This window comes from Gadus macrocephalus, chromosome 21 (genome assembly GCF_031168955.1).
Source record: "Gadus macrocephalus chromosome 21, ASM3116895v1".
Lineage (NCBI taxonomy): Eukaryota > Metazoa > Chordata > Actinopteri > Gadiformes > Gadidae > Gadus > Gadus macrocephalus.
Window position 1 is genome coordinate 7,428,287 of NC_082402.1, and position 19,985 is coordinate 7,448,271.

Here is a 19,985-nt window from a genome sequence, read left to right on the forward strand (position 1 = left end):
TGCATAAAATATGCAACTTTTTTGTCTTTTTCGTCACCCTTTGAATTATATGAAACATATTTTCATATCCAAGTCCACTTTAACTGTTAATATATATATTTAGGTCATTACCAGCAGTCTGACGGCTTGGGCCTACTTCTTATGCTACTCACACAGCGCAACGACAATAAAGATGAATCTAACCGAATGTCTTTGTCTCAGTGCACGGGAGGCACACAGGGGCCTCAGGGTAGGAGACATGTAGGGGGCCCCCATAACAACAAGAGGTGTGAACCTTCTGACATTGGAAAGGAAACGTTAACCGACAAACTAGGGTACAAACACAGGTTTTTTCTACATGTTGAGCCACTGGCGTTCCTTTCAGCTTTTGTTGGGTCTGTAAATTTCCTCGACTAAAAATGTGTGACGAGTTCTCTGTCTGCTGGTTGAGGAGTGAGCAGGGCACTTCATGGTGGTTGACATTGTATCCATTTCACCCAAAAACAGAATTAATGCTATGTTAGAAGTATGATAGACAAATACATATTGTTGACTCTCAGTGTGTGATGATAATATGGCCACTCCGTATCCACCAAGCATGGCAGTGTGATCATTTGATCCCTTTCCGAGAGAATGGGAAATGGTGCACATTCTCTGCCTAAATGCACACTGTGCTATCGTGTCGTTGTGCATTTAGCATGCTAGCGACTCTCAACATACTGATTAAAAAAATACATTTATATTATGATTTAGATATGAATATTTCAGACGGGTTAGTGGTTCCGGTTAGCGGTTAGGGTTTGGCAACGCTGGGGTGAGGCCCATTAGTTTGACGTGTAACGAACAGGCCTTGTTCTCGATACAGCTTGTCCCCAGCTAGGCTGGGTTAAAGGTGTGGATGTCATGAGTTGGATTATTTAAGGGACCGCTACAGCCAGGAGTTCAGGACGGGTCAAGACAGCATGCCTTTCCAACAGTGTGATAGGGATACTCAGCCAGTAAGAAAACAATAAAGTTTAATCATCATTGATTTCATCATAAGAGAATTAGAGTGATTAGAAAAAATATATATAATCACAAATATATACTTTTTTAAAATACATTTTTCATTTCAGGTACATGGGGATAGTCTTAGATACTACTATCCCTAAATTATACACGTTATCAATCTATCCATATTATTTACCAATACTAAGCAGACCAAATGTAGGAAGCCTACATGAAATCTTTAACGGAAGCAATTTAAGACTTTAGCTGCCATCTGCAAATTAAACAGTAAAATAATCGGATGTATTTTCATTATTTTCCATAAATGCCTACCACACAATATCAAACCCTACGATGTCTATGTCTCCCTCTTTCACCATCATCTGGATAAATCTGGAGCCACGTTTTAGCATCCATGAACCCATCCGGTCGTGTCGTTTTCACCACCCGGTGGTTCCCAACCAAGGGGTCGCGGACCCAATGGGTCCACATATAGGGTCAAGGGAGACTGATGACATATACGCCATAGATATTTGGAAGAAACACTGTAGCTATTACACATATTGAGAAAAATATAGCTTTTTGAAAAGGCTTAAAAGGTCTCCTAAAGGTCATGTATCGATGGAACAGACTACCCTGCTGTGAACTACTGCTAATCATCACTTTGTGCGAACATCAATATTAAAATAATGTGTGTGAATGTGTGTGTGTGTGTGTGTGTGTGTGTGTGTGTGTGTGTGTGTGTGTGTGTGTGTGTGTGTGTGTGTGTGTGTGTGTGTGTGTTTATGGTCTGGTTGGAAACCAAACGGCCACTGCCATGGCCAAACAGAACCCTTCCCCACGTCCCAACCTACAGGTCTTTCGATCTCCTGGAGGTCGCGGCTAGCACAGCGAGAAGCGGCGGGAGTTGATGTTCATCTTGGTGACGCCGATGAGCCTGAGCGGGGCGGAGAGCCCCAGGCCCGGCGTGACCGGACACTCGCACAGCAGGTCGGACAGCTCGTCCCGCTCCTCCATGCCGAAGGTGGCGTCGTTCAGCATGCGGCGGTGCAGGTGGCACGTCTGCTCGATCTTCAGCTTGTGGATGTCGGCGCGGAGACGCATGAGCTGTCTGGCCAGCTGCTGGTCCTGCACGCGCATGTCAGCCTGTCGTGTTTTTTTTTTAAAGAAACAGTGCAACCAGATGCCAAGAGACGGAGAATGACCATGAATGGATGCGATGCGGACAGGCACGAATATAGCTATGATCACAATGGTATTTCCAGGGATTTAAGTTGTAAACTTCTCTGTATTCACGTTCATGGGTGTCTTTGGTAATGCATATTGTCCAGACAAATAGTCTAGTGTGGTGTGATAAAAAGGTGTCGTGTGAAATATTATAGACAAGCCTTTGGTAAGTCTAAACAATAGTAGTTTGAGTCGGTGAACCGGGTTTCTGCTGCCCAGCGTTTAAGTACATGAACCAAGAGTGAATGAGCAATCTAGAAGTACAACTGATTATTACATGCATGAAGAACTCAGATTCAACTCCCTAACTCGGGTTAGGGCTAACCCTAACCCTAACCCTCTTAATCACTTCCACTCACTATCCTGTATAAGTCATTTAGAGTGAGTGGAAGTGATTCCAGACCCTCACGAAATGATGTGCTTTGCTAAACTCTGTTAAGTTTCTCCCTGGGGTTACGCTGTCAACATAACCTCATTGAAATACTCTCCCCCCCACTCTCGAACACCAACGTCAGCCAACCGGTTTCAACTGTAAAAGGTGAATATAAAACAAGCCTTTGTTGATACAACAGGGTAATAAATGGGGGAAATGAAGCCCTACGTGTTCCTTTAACAACTCTCTGTTTAATTAACCGCCCCCTGGATGAACATTAAACCTAGCAGCTCACCAGTTCTTTCCGGAGCCAAGTGAGCGCCTCGTCCATGCTTCCGAAGCCCCTCAATAACCCAGGTGGAAACCGGATCCCCCCGTCGTCACTGGGCGTCGCCCCAGCAGTAGCAGCGGCGGTGGTGGTCTCCTCCTCCCCCAACTCCTCCTCCATGGGGCCCTTTAAGGGACGGGATGCCTTGTCTCCAGGCTGGGTCCCCGGCCGGTCCGCAGGTGCAGCCAGGGGGCCCGTGGAGCCGAAGCTGGGGGACTCCACGTGGGCCTGCCACTCCAGGTAGGAGGGCCTGCGCGTCTGCAGGTGGAGCTTCTCCGTCAGGGCCTTCAGGGACAGGAGGTGGTCGTCCTCACTGCTCGCGCTGGGTCCGGCGTCCGTCTCTTTCGCCTCCTCCTGCTCCTCCTCTTCCTCCGTTTCCTGAGGATCGCTGGTGGTGCACAGCGTTGTCATGTGAGCTGTGGACGCTTCCATCGCTGTTCTGCCTCATAAACACCGAACCTGAAAGAAAACGTAAAAGGGGATTCTAGATATGAACTTGGGTGTTGAAACTTCATTCACGAGTTGGTGGCGGTTAGTGCGTGCGTCTGCCAGGAGAAGGGTCCTCGATTTGATCCCCACTGTCCAAATCGACAGCCTAACCTATAGGCATCCTAAGAGCAAGATCCCCTCCCTCCTACCTGCTCTTAGGTCGCTAGTGCTAATGTAGCTAGGGTGCTTTCATCTGTTAATAGGAGGAAGCACATGGGACAGAGACACACCTGACACAAACAGACAAACTTTTTTTGGGGGAAGGAGACGTTTCCATGGCAACCAACCTGGCCACTGTGGATGACTCAGTGTTTTCCTCTTGGTTTCCCAAGACGAAAAGCCCAGTTCCAGTCTGTGACTGTGGCAGCAGATTGACAGAGAGGAGGAGTGTTAACTTGATACTCGATCCCTGCTACTGTGTGAGGAGCCCAAAGATCACTGGCCGATGCTGGCGGTGGTACGGTTGGAAGAGCGCAGCACCACATGGGCCGAAGGACTAAGCATTTTCAGCACTTAAACTGACTACATTGTCCAGATGATGGTCAACTCAGGCTCGGAAATCTTGACATGGACACAGGAGCAATATCAAACCAAGGGTGTAATTTGTGGGTTGACAGATACCCCACATAGTTATTTTTTCACTGTAGGCTGCTGGTGGGAGTTAAGTTACACGGACACATTCTTTGACTCAAAGGACAATTGTTTTTAAGTGTTAGACGAAAGATGCTAAACAAAATTGTGTATGTGGGTGTAGTGTTCTTAACTCAAAATATCCCCTGTGACACTAAAATAAATAGCATTATGATATGTATTATGATAGCTACTTCTTAACCCATTACTGTAGTTACTGTATTACATTGGCGTTACTTAAAATCCAGAGACAGAAAAAAAACAACCAAGATGAACAAAAAACAAAAGAAAGAGGAGAAGAGGGAGCCGGCCACCCTCACCCACAAGCTGGACGACAAAAGGCAGCGGAAACAAATAATGAGCTACGCAAGGAAGGCATTTACAAAGGATAGTCCAAGTACTGTGCTTTCATTCAATACAAAGTGAGAAGGGAAGAAGGCTCATGCTCCTTTGCACAAAAAGCTTAACCACTCAATAAGCAGTTACCCCTCCTTTACCCAGTCTATGGTTGTTCCATAATGGACCGCGGAGCGGACAGCAGTGAAGTCATTGCCCTTGTATCTAATGATAGGCCTGGCTGTTTTTGGCAAGGTGCAGGCAGACGTGCCCCGCTGTGCCAAGTGGCTGGCCGCTCTGAACGCGCAGGGAGTGGAATCTGTATGGAAAGGAATCGATGCGTCTCCTGAGACAGTGCACATCGTAATAGCATCACATTATGTGCTGGAGAAAAGAGGAAGAATCCATGCCACATGCATCTTTTGAAGGTTTTCTACAGGACACCGGTGCGGTACAGGATGTATAATATGAGAGGGAAAAGAATGACAGAGCTGGTTCCAATATTGTGGGATGGGAATTATAGACAAATCAAGGAATTAAGACCATTCAAAACCAATAAAGCAGAAGGCTAATTACTTATTTGGTTACACTTCATAACTACCTTTAAGTCCTAGACCACTTAAAGTGGACCTTTAAATCCAAAGACTAAAAGGTGGGGTTTGTGCAAATAGGATAATGAGTCAGAGGAAGGGAAACATCAACAACAGTAACATAGGTTATGTGTGTTTCACATAATTTGCCTAATCCAGGGGCTGATATTAACAGCGGCATAATAGAATCATAAGCTAAGAGGATTTTAACAGAAAACGGTGGCAGAATCAAAGCAGCAACAATGAGCTACTCCTACTGTGCTGGCTGACAAGTAGTTTAACAGGCACTTAGTTCATTTCTAACAAGACCAGGCAGTTATTCGTCTGTTTCCTTCCAAAAGTTACATAGCCTCCTCAATATCACCAGGTGGCTTGGAGAGTGATATGGCATTAACGGAGCTCGGAAAAATAAAAGATCAAATGGCCCTCTGTGATTTAAACGTCCTTTTTGAAATATAAACAACCTAGAACGCCAACCTTCCGACCATATTATGACTCTGGTTTAATCGCTACTGGCTGCAGATTGTGACAGCTCAGCAGCTACTTCAAGAGTAGTATGGGTTGCCAATGCCATACCAATAAAATCCATTTCTCTGTGGTGCTATGAGTATGAGTTCATCACATCTGGTCTGGCCAAACGGCTTATAAATGTCTGGGTATTCTACTGTCTATGCAATGGAGTCAATGTGGACACAACACATCTCCTCCACTTGAGGGAAAATGTGGCGTATGCCTTAAGTGTTTAAGTAAGCCTGTGAAGGGGATATAGGCAAATGATAGGCCTATAATAATTGGATAAATTAAATAAATATATTGAAATGTAGACCTATAGGCACCTTATTAGAGCCTTAAGTTAACTAATGCCGATGGTTGAATGAGGGTCCTACATTGAGGATTACATGAACAGCGCAGTCAATATTGATTGATTGGTTGATTGATTGATTGATCACGCGGGTTCCTGTAAGCCAACAGCCACTAACACGTTACCGTACGTAATCGATTGAGTAGGATACGACTAAGTTGCGCAAGCTGTTTATTATAAGAACAGATAAAAGGAGCAAGTTCATTAGGCCGTAAAATTGTCATGGACAATTTGTGAATGAGTGAGAAGAAGCATACACACAATCCAATCCTATGCCAGAAGTCAGACGTATTGAACAGCGGGGTCTCATTGGAATTTAAATTGCAAGACACGTTCGCGTATTTATAAGGTCAATAACTGTGAGCAGTGAAACGCAAAACCTACAGGTATTGACATATGCGTCTATGTTAAGTCAGATTGCTGCAATGTTGGTCAAGACACTTAAGAATAAATAAATACGTGCATCCATACCGGTAGGCTCTCTGCGTTTACTTCAACCCTCTGACGGAAACTCTTGTGGAATGACTCTGATCTGTATAACGACGACTACGCACTCTCTCAATGATCATCATTTATATATCCTCTGGATTCCCGCTACAGCTTCATCTCTGCTCACTTGTTGTTTTTTCTTAACGGGAGGGACCGAAGGAGGGGCAGTGGCGTCAGGGTTTAGTTGCTTGGATACCTCCCAGGAATCTCCCGTGGTAGTTCATAGATCCAAGGGTCCGAACGTACAGAAGGCGGTACCTCGCTCCAGCAACATCCAATCACTGCTCAGATGATTGTTTGGGAGGCGCAGAGACAGGTTCCGCCCACTGTACGTTCGGACCCTTGGAACTAAACTACTGCTTTCCCTTGTCACACGTCCCTCATCCAAAGACAGAAATTTCAGCAATTGCACCAGGGACTAAATGGGAATTGGTTGACTTCGTTTATTGACATAAAACAACTATTTGACATACAAATACAATACATTTATACATATTGTATAAAAACGGAAATAACAAACCAAATGCATAAATATTAAATAAATTCCCCAAAATCCTATTCCTAATATAAAAGTTAAAAAATATACACTAAGTATTAACTATTTGATATATTTTGAATGAGCACTGGCACTTGAAGGTAGTATAAATTAGCATTCCTTGTTTACTGTTTTGAAGTTAAGTGGTACAAGTCTTTTTTTGACAATAATGTTATATCATATTTTACATTCTGGCACCGAATTAAATTTTCCGTCATTCATCTAATAGGGTAAATTGCCTCAATTACCTAAAAATTCAAGGCTTCAAAAGCATGATTTTACCAGCTCCAATGTAAATTGTACTATTTAATACATATACTAGAGCTTACGAATTATGAAGTACGATAACGGAACTGTAGTTCAGAAAATATATACAAACAATAACGACATCCATACAAACACAAAATAACAAACACCATACATGAAATGATGAATCATGTCAGAAGAATAAGTGATATCAATGTATAATTTCATTCATATCAGAGACTTACAGCGTCCAACAGACTATAAGGGTTGACGATGTATGTACATATATTTATTATACATTAGGACAATGTATAAAATTATACATTTGTATAATTTACATCTTTGTAATGGATTCATTCCATTGACAATACTTTTACCTGAGTACACAACCATTCACCGCCTGCTTTTTATTCTGAACCGATCCGATTATCCCAGAATAACGAACCGCCTGTAGCTAAACAGTGCTTGAGCAAAATTTAATTGGAACTATGATGTCACTTCCTGCATCCAGATGTTCCAGATTCTGAACAATGGTACAGACACACACACTTGCACAATAATTCCTCATACAAAAATTGCCTCAAACTATTTTATGATAAAAAAGGTACAATCCCCTCCTCTTTTCCTGTGAGCCAATCAGAGTGTGAGTTCCTCGATGTCGTCGTCGAATGAAGCGATGGCTCGGACCGCGGGCCGGCTCTCCGCCACGTGCAGCGTGCCCTGGAAGGCGCCCGGCGCCGCCGCCTCGGGGCCGAACAGCTTCTCCCGCCGCGGGCGCGACTCGCTAGCGAGCGCCGCCATCCTATTGGATGAGCTAGAGATCTGGGCGGGGGGCGTGGCCAGCGTTCCGAACAGCTGCTCCATCAGACTGACGGAGTTCCGACCCTCGCCGCTCCCCGCGCTCCTCTCCCTCTCCTTGTCTCCCTCTCTGGGCGGAGGCGGGGGTGAAGGGAAGCCGCCGGAGATGGAGCCGCGGGCGGGGGGGCGTCCGATGGTGGGGGCGTAGCTGCCGAAGGTCAGGTCGTCCGGGTCCGACAGCTGGGGCCGAGGCAGCCCTCTGCGCCCCGCCCCCGCCACCGCCACCCCCTCCCCAACCTTCCTCCCCCCGTCCCCGCCCCCCTGAGTGGTGTGCGTCGCGCCCGCCGACTCCTCCAGTGCTGTGAAGCTGAAGATGGCTGCAGGGTTGAGGCTGTGGGGTGGGGGTGGCCCCGAGGCAGCGTGGTGGTGGTGGTGGTGGTGGTGTTGGTGTGGGACAGGGCGGGGGTCTCGGTCGGAGAACACAGGGTCCGGGGGTGAGGGCTCCTTCTGCAGGTCGATCTCCCTCAGCTTGGCCAGCAGATGGTCCTTCCTGCGTCGCTCCTCCTCGGCTTCCTCCTGGTTCCACCTGCTGCCCACCACCACCTCCTCCTCCTTCTCCACCACCACCTCCTCCTTCTCCACCTCCTCCCGGAGCGGGCCCCTCCGCTGCCTTTTGTCGTCCAGCTTGTGGGTGAGGGTGGCCGGCTCCCTCTTCTCCTCTTTCTCCCGGCCTGTTGAAGGAGCATGTTCTGATCAGGAAAAATATGTGCTCTCTTTAGACAGCTGGGAAAAATAGGCCCATGAGTGCAAGGGCATGGACCTGTGGCGCCCCCATGTGGTGTATCCAAATGTTTGCTTTTATTTTGTGAAAAATTGTTTTACCTTCTTCTGATCTTTTTGGCTTCAGCTCTAGGCCATTCGAAAACAATTTCTGCGGCCGTTTCTCCTCCTTCTCCCTCCCTCTGCCCTTTGCCATCTCTCTCTCCTGATGGTCTTCATCCCTCCTCTCCCGGCTTCCCTCCTGCCCCCTGTGGTCGTTGTGGAGCTCCTGTACGGGGGGAGGGAGGAAGAGGTAGGTGAGAGAGTAGGTGGGGGGGGGGGGGGGGGGATGGGATCGATCTCCATATTGTAGCATTTGGACGTCAAGAGTTGTAAAGGTAAAAGGTTTGAATCTTTTTTTCTTCTACCTTCAACGACAGGTTATCGGGCGTGCGATTGGCGTACTCGTTGCCGTCGGCGATGGCCGCAGGGGGAGGTGTGGGGAATCCGGGGCTTGGGGGCCTTTCTTCTGTCTGCACTGCCTTGGTGATGCTGGGTGCTGGCCGGGAGGGGGGGGAGGGAATGTCGTCATTCAGAGGGGGCCGAGTTTCACAAATCAGACTTTCGAATTTCACTTTATTTTGCTTTAATTTGTTTGGCGACAAATCATGTTGCAGGGATCTGTACGGTCATAGTTGGTGAACGGACACTTGGCACTCGTAATCCGTAAAAAGTGTCTGTAAAGGATTCAAATCAATGTAGACTGGCCAATGTAGAAATACACATTCAAATCATCACGAGTTTATGTTCAGTACAATATACATCTAGGTGCAACTCTGCCCCTTGCAGCCCTGGTTTCTCTGAACGGTCTCCCCTCAGTTCTAGGACTGCTGGTTCTGAGATTGAGTAAATATACCCAATGCATGCGTAACATACAACACGAATACGCGCAAAAAACCGACAGCCACAGACACTGGAGCCGTACCTCTGCTCTTCGCTCCGAGATCCGTGTCTTTTCGAGCAGAGGGCTTCATCACACGGTTGGCGTAGATGTTCATCGTGTCCAGCTCCCTCTCCTTCTCCTGAAGACAGAGACACAACAGTGCATCAGTGTCCTCTGAGCATGCTGCCATGCTTGATCCATGTTCAGTATTGTTCAAGTGTGCTGGGATTCTCTTTTACAAGACGTACTGTTCCTTCGGTGTGTGTGTGTGTGTGTGTGTGTGTGTGTGTGTGTGTGTGTGTGTGTGTGTGTGTGTGTGTGTGTGTGTGTGTGTGTGTGTGTGTGTGTGTGTACCTTTAGCTTAGCGCTCAGCCTCACCAGCTCCTCCTGCAGCGTCCTCATTTCCTCCTGAACGCCGACAACCTTTTTCCTCTCGGCGGCCAGCTGCCGTTGGTAACTGCTGTTGCTCAGCTCCAAGCCGCGTTGCAGCTCCTGCAAGGTCACTCATTAGTCAAGACCTGTGGACCCCGAGCATGAAGCGATGTCCTCGAACGCAGTGGTTACATCCAGAGTTATTGTTAGTCCCTCATTAATGAAAGCGACGCTGCCTAACTTTTTGTCTTTTTCGTGCGATGTGCTTGGTCGAAAAAAAAAGATTTATTTTGAGTGATCGGACTGGCTGAAATGTTTTATTTTATTTCTAGCAATCTGATTGATCGGAAAAACTAAAATCTTCCTAGCGACCTGTTCTGATAAATGTAGACGTGTCATAGATCCGGACCACCTTGATCCTGCGCTGGGCCTCCTGACCCAGGCCCTTCTCCTGCTCCAGCTGGCGGCTGAGCTCCTCGCGGGGCCCCAGCTCCTGCCTCTCCGCCAGCCTCCGGAGCCGCGCCTCCGCTGCCTGGCTCCTCTGCAGGCGCTCCTCGGCGTCCTTCAGCCGGCGTTCCGACGCCCGCTCCCGCTCCTGGGCGCGCCGCAGCCGCTCGCGCAGCGACGCGGTCTCGTTGCTGTGGCGCGTCAACAGCTGCGAGATCTCGCTCTCCGTGTCGTCGTAGCGATGCAGCGCCTTCTCCTGGCGCACCTGGAGCTGAGGGGACACAGGGAGGGTGGGGGCGGTTGTAACGGGGTCCTGACGTTATGGATGGACCTGCCCCCCCCTCCCTCCCCCCCCCCCCCCCCCGCGCTGTGCCTTCATCATATCCTCTGGAGAGGCTGGCCTCAAATTTTCTAAACTATCTCGATCCATTTCGAAATACTACTCGTAGAAAGTGACATGAATAGTGGGAGAGCTTAGCACCCGTCCATCCAACCTTACGTGGACGAAAAACATCAAAATACACATTCCATAGGGACCTTGGGGCGGCAGTTGCTCAGGAGGCTCACCCTAACTGCCCCCGACGAGCTGGCAGTCACCTGGCATGGCTGACACCGCCGTCGGTGTGTGAATGTGAGCATGAATGGGTGAATGTCAGGCAATATTGTAAAGCGCCTTGGCTAAAAGCGCTATATAAACGCAGTCCATTTACCATCCATTTACCTTAACGGAATGGCTCTTGCTGTGCACGTTTACCCTGCTGGTACGTGGTGTGGTTGACGTGTGGTCGCGTTAGCGTTAGCGTTACCTGCCGCAGCACGCGGTTCTCCTTCTGCAACTCGTCCATGCGTAGCTGCAGCTCGGTGAGCGCGTTGCGCAGCTCGTTGATCTTCAGCAGCCGCGCCGACAGCATGCGCTTGGTGACCAGGTCTAGGTCCTTGGGGGCCGCGGGCTCCTTGCTCTGCAGGGAGCGCCCTCCGCCGCCGCCGCCTCGGTGCAGCGGTCGGGACAGGGAAGGGGGGCCACCGTGGCGCTGGGGGCGTGTCACTCCCCGCCGGACCCCTCCTCCTCCTGGAAAGGAGAAGTACATTTCAGGCTAGGCATTTTTTTTAAGTTCCCGTATCTTCCAGCTGGGACTTAGCCGCAAGATTATTCTGCACCCATTTTACATTTTATAGAAAGTTTTCCGAAAGTATTCCTCGGTGTGCAAGTAATAGCCTTTTCTGCATTTACATATACTTTATTTGTATTTGAAAGGAGCAACGCCGCCATCTAATGGGAGGGTACAAGAACTACAACAACACACTTCCCCCACCTGTCTTGCGGAAAGGACTGGCCTGCAGAGCCCCATTGGTCCGAGGCCCTCGCGGCGAGGTGCGCGACGGCGTGCGCGACCGCGAGTACGGCGAGAGCGAGCGCCCCGAAGAGCGAGACTCGTAGTCGTCTGAATATAACGAACTACCGGCGCTGCCCCCCCTCTCTCCGTCCGACGCCACGTCCCGGTCGGGATCAGGCTCCCAGATCCGGGTCTTGGACCTGTCCTGGCTGCGGTCCCGGGCGCTGGAGCCGTGCTTGGGAGTGGGCCCCGTGGACGCTGGGGAATCTTTTCCTTTGCTCCGGATGGACAGACAGCCCGGGTCGGAGTTCCGGTTGTCGTCATGGTCACCGCTGTTGGTTTCCAACTCCATAGGGTCACTTGTCATGAGCTCACTGTGTTGACGGGAGGCCAAAGGAAGAAGCGTTTCCAAAGTATGAAGTAGGAATTTGTCATTTGTCTCCTCAGTGTCAGTGTCAAAAACTAAATCTAGCCCAAGAACCAGTTAAATAAAATAGGGAATCATAAAAGGCACTCAAGTCTAAATGTATTATGCACCGAGCCCTTACAATCATCACATTTTTATCAATCAAATTTAATGAAAAAATGTAAGGCCTTACAACAAAAACACAATCTCCTTATCAGTTCAGCAACCAGGCCAATAAGCCACAACACATTCACAATGGTGAATGTTCTAAATAAGACAGCGTGAGGGGTCACACCCCGGTCACACAAACAACACTGCTCCTCTAGCTGTGACATAAGTGGCAACCTAGGCTCCCACAATTATGTTTTCTTGCTGACAAAGGAAACATATCCGCTACAATGGAACAACAAAACAGTAGCCTGTAGGAATATGTATCCATGTAATTATCTTTCAAATAAGAAGGCTGTTGTGAGCCGTGTAGTCTTTTTTTTTTTCAAGAGATACTTAACCCTATTAACTGTTTTGGTCACGTAATCAACCACGGACAAAGGAAAAGCACTTGATATCATGGTGTCCATGACAACAGGGACAAACACAGACACCACCTCCCCTTATGGTGGGTCAGATACATGTGCATAATAGTAAACTGGATTTTGATTGTACAGCCAGATCACCCTCCATAAAAGTTGGAAAAATACTAGTTAATCAAAGAATACTTCTGCCTCACACACACAAACGAAATGTATCGGCCATGTGAAACATGAGAGATGCTAAAGAAAGCAAGTTACTGACACCCGCCCTCCTAACGCTTACATGCTGAATCTGCAAACAATAAACACATTGTACATCTCTTCGACAATGTGAACACATGCAATCAGCAATCATTTCAGGAGAAATGGACCAACTATGAAATAATAGCTTCATCGGATTGTGTAGTTATTTCTTAACTTACAGTCAAACAGCCCCTATCCTCTTAGAAGTCATCATCTTCATCCTCATATTTTAGTCGTGCCAACTATTGAGCTCATAACGTCCAAACGTATGCACGACGACCAATGTCTGGCAACAAAAGAAAGACAAAGAAAATAAACAAATTCGTAAAATGTCAGCATCTGGCGGCTAGTGTACTTATCTACTTGTTGGGGTCTTATCCTTTCGTGACTGCAGGGGACTGAAGTGGAACATTTAGTAATATCCGTCATGTACATCCAAGTCAAGTGTGTCTGAGTTCAGCCAAATACACACTCTGTGAATAATGCCTAGGACACCACGTATTCAGTAATACGTATATAGCAGAGATGGCAGGCGATTGCAACCATAGCGGAGTTATCTTGGTGGTAATTTAATCTACCAGTTACAAAACAAGGCGTGTGGCTACTTAGCCAACTAGCTGAGATTAAGGCTAGCTAGTTCACTGACATGCTAGCAGTGCAACAGGCGGTCACTGTTGGACTCGTGTTGAAGTTATCATGCTGTGGAGCTAGTGTGTCTGTATGCCATCCGCTCGTACAAAACGTGTTTCCTCGGCTTTCCAGTAGCAATATATATGCGTGAACTAAATACCTGCGTTATCATTGGGAGTTTTGAGTTGAATTAGCCGAGATAGCTAAATGGCTAATATCGCTCGGTATACACCTTAAATCGTGCCAGTAAATAACCACAACACCACCTAAAACAACCAATTAGACAGAAACGACTATATTGACGCAAAAAAAACACCAAACCACCGGAATTTACCTCGTAATTTGGAGAAATAATCGTTAGATTTGTGTTTGTTCGCTCCAAATCATCTGCTCCTGACAGTCCCATCGCCGACGCTGCACCATGGCAACCATGGAATTGACTATAGGAGGAGCAGTTCCTCTTCCTCCCACGGGTCGCACTGTGGTGCACTTTAATTTAGTTTAAATGTAAATACACTATACATTTCGTTATAGTAGTACTACGGATATTAAAACGATTTCCACGACTAATGAAACGAGAATTTATCGACGAGGATTCGATGCTTCTCAGTAAACAACCTTTCCCAATCACACATACGCTGGCTCAATCACAGGTGCAGTTTACTGATACAGCCCGTCCCTCGCTGTTTGTGTGATGGTACAGTCGCGTCTAGAGATCGTGACGATAGAAGCCAGCTGGGGGAGCGTGAGAGCTCGGAAACGCACCGAGCGTTATTATGGCAAACTGTGAGCTTGGAGACGTGCGCTGTTTCCCCCGTCTACCCAGTGTCTGGGTCGATTCGAGTCTTAAGCAAAGTCGTCTTTTACTTTATATCTCATTTTTAAGGCTAAGTACTGTGAAGGGGTCGAAACAGTAGCGTATTGGCTATTTATCATCGTTTTTCGCTCTGATAGTTCAACGAAGATTAAAATGGTCATCAAGGTCTACGTTGCCTCCTCAACCGGATCTGTAGTGGTGAGTCGTGTAGCATGATTTAGGATATGATATCAGTTCCATTTGATTCGTTTAGCCTATAAGCCCCGTTTTTTTAAAGATGGTTTTGTCAGCACAGAGCATAACAGGAGCTCCCAGTTATGAATGCCTAACGTGCTGCTCAGCGATCAGTGGAAAAAACTTTTCTTGCCTACTAAATTTTAACATTCACACATTGTCTATATTCGAGAGGAACGCAATCCGCATGTATATTTGCTGCTATACTGACTGACTGAAATATAAGCCTACATATGGAGTCTACATATTTAATATGTAGGCTCTATTTGTGTTGGGTTGTTTAATTAAGTTCAGGAGTCCCGATTTGCCAAATGATTTCCATTTATCGCCTCTCTCGTTCAACCTATTTGGTTATTCTGCCCTCCACATTTCCTACTTTGGTTATTCTGAACTCCACCTGGATTGTCTTTCTTTCGCTTTTCAACCTGTGGGTTGCTATTCTAGCAGATATACAATAACACACACGGGCGCACATGTACGCGCACACAAGGATCATCACTTGTCTCTTTATTTATTATTTTAATTAAACACATTAAAAGCATTTCTGACTAATTCTTAAAGACGGATAAAGACTTGACGTTGTGAACATTTGAACCCCTCACACTAAAAGAAACTGAGATAGTTCAGTTGGGCTTATTTGGGTCAGTTGGCTGATGTGAATTTCATTCTCTCTAAATTCCTTTGAATTGTAATGGAACAAAAGAGCGAGGAGGTGATACATTCAACGCATACATGTCATCCACTATTGTGCTTCGGCATGTGATGCAGCAGGGGCTAAAACGAGATCAACTAATTAAGAAAGAGATGGAGATATTGTGGATAGTTGCGGCATTCATACGTCCGAACACGACATGGAAAGCACACACTAATTAGACAGGAGGTAACAAATGGAGTGTGAAAGACAAATGATGGAAGAGGTGGATTAAGGGAGACATCATATAAGGGACAGCAATGGAAGGACAGCAGGGAAGATAAAGACGCTAGAAAATAAGTTTAAAATAACAGATTTGTCTTCGGCTGGTAATGATCTGGTTGGTGAATAAATCCACAAGGGAGACCCATGTCAGTAATTACTCCTTTATCTAGTAGATTCTTGTAAGTGGATTCATGTCTGAGCATGAACGTTTACTCTGAAGGGAAACTAGGTTTCGGCTATAATATCTAAAGTATAATCTCCCACGACTTGCATTATTTCTCATGTAAAAACATGTATTGCCAAAAAAACTGTTCATCCTCCACAAAATGAAATAACTAACACGGTTTTACAAGACAAAGACGGTAAGTATCCCTGCTGGTCTCCCAATTAAGGCATTTTTTTTATCAGGCTGTATATGAACTATGAACAAAGAATATTCAGAGACAATGGAAGCCTGACACAGTTTCCAGGAGTCTTATTTGGGTGTTTGGTGTCTGTAAATTACTATCCAGCACAGACAATAGCTGAATTGTAATCACACACACCCACACACACACACACACACACACACACACACACACACACACACACACACACACACTTAGTGAGTATTTTTATTCACAGTTCACCTCTCTATCAGACCACATTAATCCAGCCGTCATCCAATTTTTCCTTTTCTTTCCTTATTACTCTTCCCAACCTCTTCCCGTTCTCATCCCTCCCAGGTGAAGAAGCACCAGCAGGACGTGGTCAGTTTCCTGGAAGCAAATCGCCTGAGTTTCCAGGAAGTAGACATCACCATGGGGGAGGAGGAGAGGCTGTGGATGTGCCGCCACATCCCCCAGGACAAGCACCCAGAGGTGGGCAAGCCGCTGACGCCGCAGATCTTCAATGGAGATCGCTACTGTGGGGTAAGGACAGTCCAGTTTTTTTTTTTGCAGCCCAAAAGGTCTTGGTCCGAGCCCCAAAAGGTCAGACGGCAGTCGGAGAACAGTGCTCGTCATTTTGAGTTTGAGTTGGCTCACGTGCACCGCGATCCCTGTTTCCATGTTTGCACACGGTCATAATCCAGATCTAGTGCCATAATCCAGTCGAGTGATGTCGCAGATAATCTCATCTGGCAGCTTGCGCTCTCTCTCTCTCTCTCTCTCTCTCTCTCTCTCTCTCTCTCTCTCTCTCTCTCTCTCTCTCTCTCTCTCTCTCTCTCTCTCTCTCTCTCTCTCTCTCTCTCTCTCTCTCTCTCTCTCTCTCTCTCATCAAAGCTAATCCTATATCACTCCCAGGGGACTGCTGGAAGAGCACCCATACACAGAATGTCAACATTCTTACAGCACAGCTGAGAAGGGAGGGTCTATTGGGAACAGCTAACCGAGCCCTCCCTTTCAACAGTGATGTCCCAGGTGCGAGTGGTTTAGCACTGGCCGTCTGTAGTAGAGAGAGATATAAGGCAGGGGGCGTGGCTCTCGGGAGCCAATTGAAACGCAGTTGAATTAGCGACAGATGTCAATCACAAATCAAATGTCTTCTTTTCAGGGCAAGAGACCACACAAAAAGACTAGTGTTAAAGCATAACCAAACGACGATTGTAGATGTGTTTTTATGACTCCCTCCGTAAATTAGGCTGGGTCCACGCTACAGGATTGTTAGAAAGATTTTGTGCACGATTTACCCCTTCTGAAAGTAAAAGCCTCTGTTCTCTCGATGACACCACTGGGAGAAGGGTCTAAAGTGAACAAGGAGGGCGGTGGCACTGCCCCCAGAATAAAGGTGGGTTCAGAGGGTTCTGTCCCCATCCAAACCAGCCACAGCTCCGCAAGGTTGTTTGTAGGCAGATGTTACATAATACAGTGCATCTCTGTTATGTGTTCCCCCAACAGGACTATGAAGACTTCTTCCAGTCCAAGGAGAGCAACAGCGTATTTGCCTTCCTGGGTTGCTCTAGTTCCCAAGCCTTAGAGAAAGTAAGGGAAAGTAAACACTGCAATGGAAAACACACACACACACAAACACACGGATCAACACTTACATGCATGCACGCACACACACAGACACACACGAAGACAGACAAACATTCATGCAGAAACATGCACGCACAGATAGCCGCTTCGCTCACTGACATAAATGGTTCAGACACAACCCCGACCCCCCCCCCCCCCCCCCCCCCCTCCCCTGCCTCTCATTTCTCTGAGGACACTACTAGAACAGCAACAACAGCCTCAACATGAACTCCAGTTTGCTGACATTCTAAACCATTAGCAAACACTGGCTGAGTGGAGGACTGGTTACAGCTCAGTCAAGCTCTATGTCGCTCTGCATTGATGGAATACGTTTTATTGTCTTACATTGCAAAAAAACAAATGATGCGATTTGTTTAGTTTCACACACATTCCTTAAAGATTTACAATTAAATTTTAAACCGTGGCAAGTATTTTTATTTATCTAATGGTCGATGGCACCAATCCAAATATACACATATTAAAACCAAAATGTATAACTTAGCGTCACGTATCTTTCTCCGAGGGACATAACGCTTCCAAAGATGGCGTTCAGAGTGTTTCTTTCGGGAATCTAGCATTATTGAGGCCACGCTTATGAGGCAAGGGTTTGGTAATTGATTGTCATTGGATTTCCCCCTCGGTCACATGATATCGTTCTTACATTTGATTGGATGATCCAATTTGAGATATGATTAAGCACAGAACAACAGGATGTCTGTTTTTCCACTCTTGCAGAAACTGTTTATCTGCTGAAATGCCTTCCCTGTTTGTTTTGAATAGTGCTTCTAAGAATTATTTGAATTATTATTATTGTTTATTTTTTAATGTGTCCATATTGGTCCATGTTGGTATGGTGGTCTTAATTCAGGACTGTAACTACCATTTGGTATACATCTATGCCTCTCAACCTTATCTCTGTGATTCTTCCATCCGTTTGTGTTTGTTATATCGGATTTTATTATTTATCTTGTTGTTTCCCATGCCAAGCACATTGCACTGAACAGTGGGGGGGGGGGGGGAGAGGGTTAGGCAGAACCCAAGTGCACAGACAGACGACAGTTGTAGGACAGTTTCAAGGATTTATTCTGGTACAGGATCGGGCAGGCAGAGAGCAGACAGTAAAGTCACCGACAGGTAGGCAGGGAATCGTCAGCAGGCGAGGAGTCGGCAACGGGAGGGCAGAAGAGCAGATCGGGAGTCGGGAACTGGAGAGCAGACAGACCGACAGGGACTCGACGTCGGGCGGGAGGTCAAGCTGGCTAAGGGTCGATAACAGGAAGTCAGGCAGGTGGATCAGGAGACGGGGACAGAGGAGCGGACAGACCGACAGGGACTGGACGGCAGGCAGGAGGTCAGACAGGCGAGGGTTCGTTAACAGGAGTTGTGGGAAAGCTCTGAATGAAACAAGAGACAATCTGGCAAGGACTGAGTGAAAGGAGAGGACTGTTATAGGGGGAGCACAGGCGAAGGTGGTTGGGTTAATTAGGGGAGATCAGGATGGCAGGCAGGTGAATGGGAAAACCAGGGGCGGACCCTGACACAATCACCTTTGACTGAATGACGAAATGTAAAACAATCAAAAAAATGTGATTCATTGATTGATGATCTTCCAGGATTCAGAGTCCTAGAGTGCGCTCCCACGACAGCAGCAGTGCGTGCCTCTCTGCTGTCGGTGAAGAAGAGGAGGTAGCCGAGGGTTTGCCACCGCTCCCTGTCCCACATCACTTCCTCCTCCCAGATCAACTCTACTGCGAGGGCCAATCGCTTTGTGAGAACATCGGCTGTTGGCCAAGTGATACACACACACATTTGCCCGGACAGACAGCCCCCCCCCTTGCCCTACTAGAAGTTTGTTTGTGGGTGCTCAGAAACCCTTCCAGGAACCGCTGTCCCACCACTGCAAGGAGGAACTATTGTACATGTGGACAACCGTTTTGCACTCACGTTTTGTTGTTTTGCTTAACAACACCAACCGGCATGCAACATTGGTGTGTAAGATAGAATATCGTTATAAAGCTATTTGCTAAGCTTAATGTTGTGCAATGGCCTTGAGACCAAGGGCATGATTGCTTTCTGTGTTGGTCGTGCGTGTGTGTTTCTGTGTGCATGTGGACAGTGAGTAAGTCCTTCGAAAAAGCTCTGTGTTGTTGTCAACCTTCAAGATGTGGTTCATGAGGTTACGACGTTGTGTGCGTAGCATCAGCAGAGGAGATGACTGTCGATGCAATTAAAAAATCACAGCTTATTATTTTCACCAAAGTTGGCGGGAACAGTGCTATACACTTGTCAGTCAAAACGATTTTAATTCATTAATATTTTATCTCAGTGTTCTGTGAGACTACTTGAGGCTCTGCATAGTCTCCTCCCTTATCCCTTACTCTCCTAAAAACACACCGCTTATGCACTTATTGTATGTTGAATGTCCTGACACTTAAAAATATTACTCATGTAGCAGCTTATCCTAGCTATCTTAGTTGTATACAGGGAA

At 46.8% G+C, this 19,985-nt stretch overlaps 3 protein-coding genes across 5 annotated transcripts; 1 reads left to right on the forward strand and 2 right to left on the reverse strand.

The window, feature by feature from the left end:
- Positions 1–978: 978 nt before the first annotated feature.
- fam167ab (family with sequence similarity 167 member Ab) lies at positions 979–6,471 on the reverse strand. Its single transcript, XM_060041823.1, has 3 exons — positions 6,273–6,471; positions 2,862–3,353; positions 979–2,112 (listed from the first exon to the last, which is right to left on the reverse strand). Exons 2-3 carry the CDS (start codon positions 3,324–3,326, stop codon positions 1,849–1,851), a joined length of 729 nt encoding a protein of 242 aa, XP_059897806.1. The 5' UTR covers positions 3,327–3,353; positions 6,273–6,471; the 3' UTR covers positions 979–1,848.
- Positions 6,472–6,719: 248 nt separating this feature from the next.
- On the reverse strand, positions 6,720–14,092 carry lca5 (lebercilin LCA5). Of its 3 annotated transcripts, none has more exons than XM_060041465.1 (10): positions 13,868–14,092; positions 13,083–13,189; positions 11,704–12,098; positions 11,197–11,459; positions 10,356–10,661; positions 9,926–10,063; positions 9,614–9,710; positions 9,057–9,187; positions 8,752–8,917; positions 6,720–8,600 (listed from the first exon to the last, which is right to left on the reverse strand). In XM_060041465.1, exons 3-10 carry the CDS (start codon positions 12,089–12,091, stop codon positions 7,708–7,710), a joined length of 2,382 nt encoding a protein of 793 aa, XP_059897448.1. In that variant the 5' UTR covers positions 12,092–12,098; positions 13,083–13,189; positions 13,868–14,092; the 3' UTR covers positions 6,720–7,707. The 3 variants fall into 3 exon arrangements, with proteins under 3 accessions (XP_059897448.1, XP_059897446.1, XP_059897447.1); XM_060041463.1 differs by having other exon boundaries at positions 6,720–8,618; XM_060041464.1 differs by lacking the exon at positions 13,083–13,189 and having other exon boundaries at positions 6,720–8,618.
- Positions 14,093–14,308: 216 nt separating this feature from the next.
- On the forward strand, positions 14,309–19,812 carry sh3bgrl2 (SH3 domain binding glutamate-rich protein like 2). Its single transcript, XM_060041468.1, has 4 exons — positions 14,309–14,548; positions 16,226–16,411; positions 17,378–17,461; positions 19,111–19,812. Exons 1-4 carry the CDS (start codon positions 14,504–14,506, stop codon positions 19,123–19,125), a joined length of 330 nt encoding a protein of 109 aa, XP_059897451.1. The 5' UTR covers positions 14,309–14,503; the 3' UTR covers positions 19,126–19,812.
- The last annotated feature ends 173 nt before the right edge of the window (positions 19,813–19,985 follow it).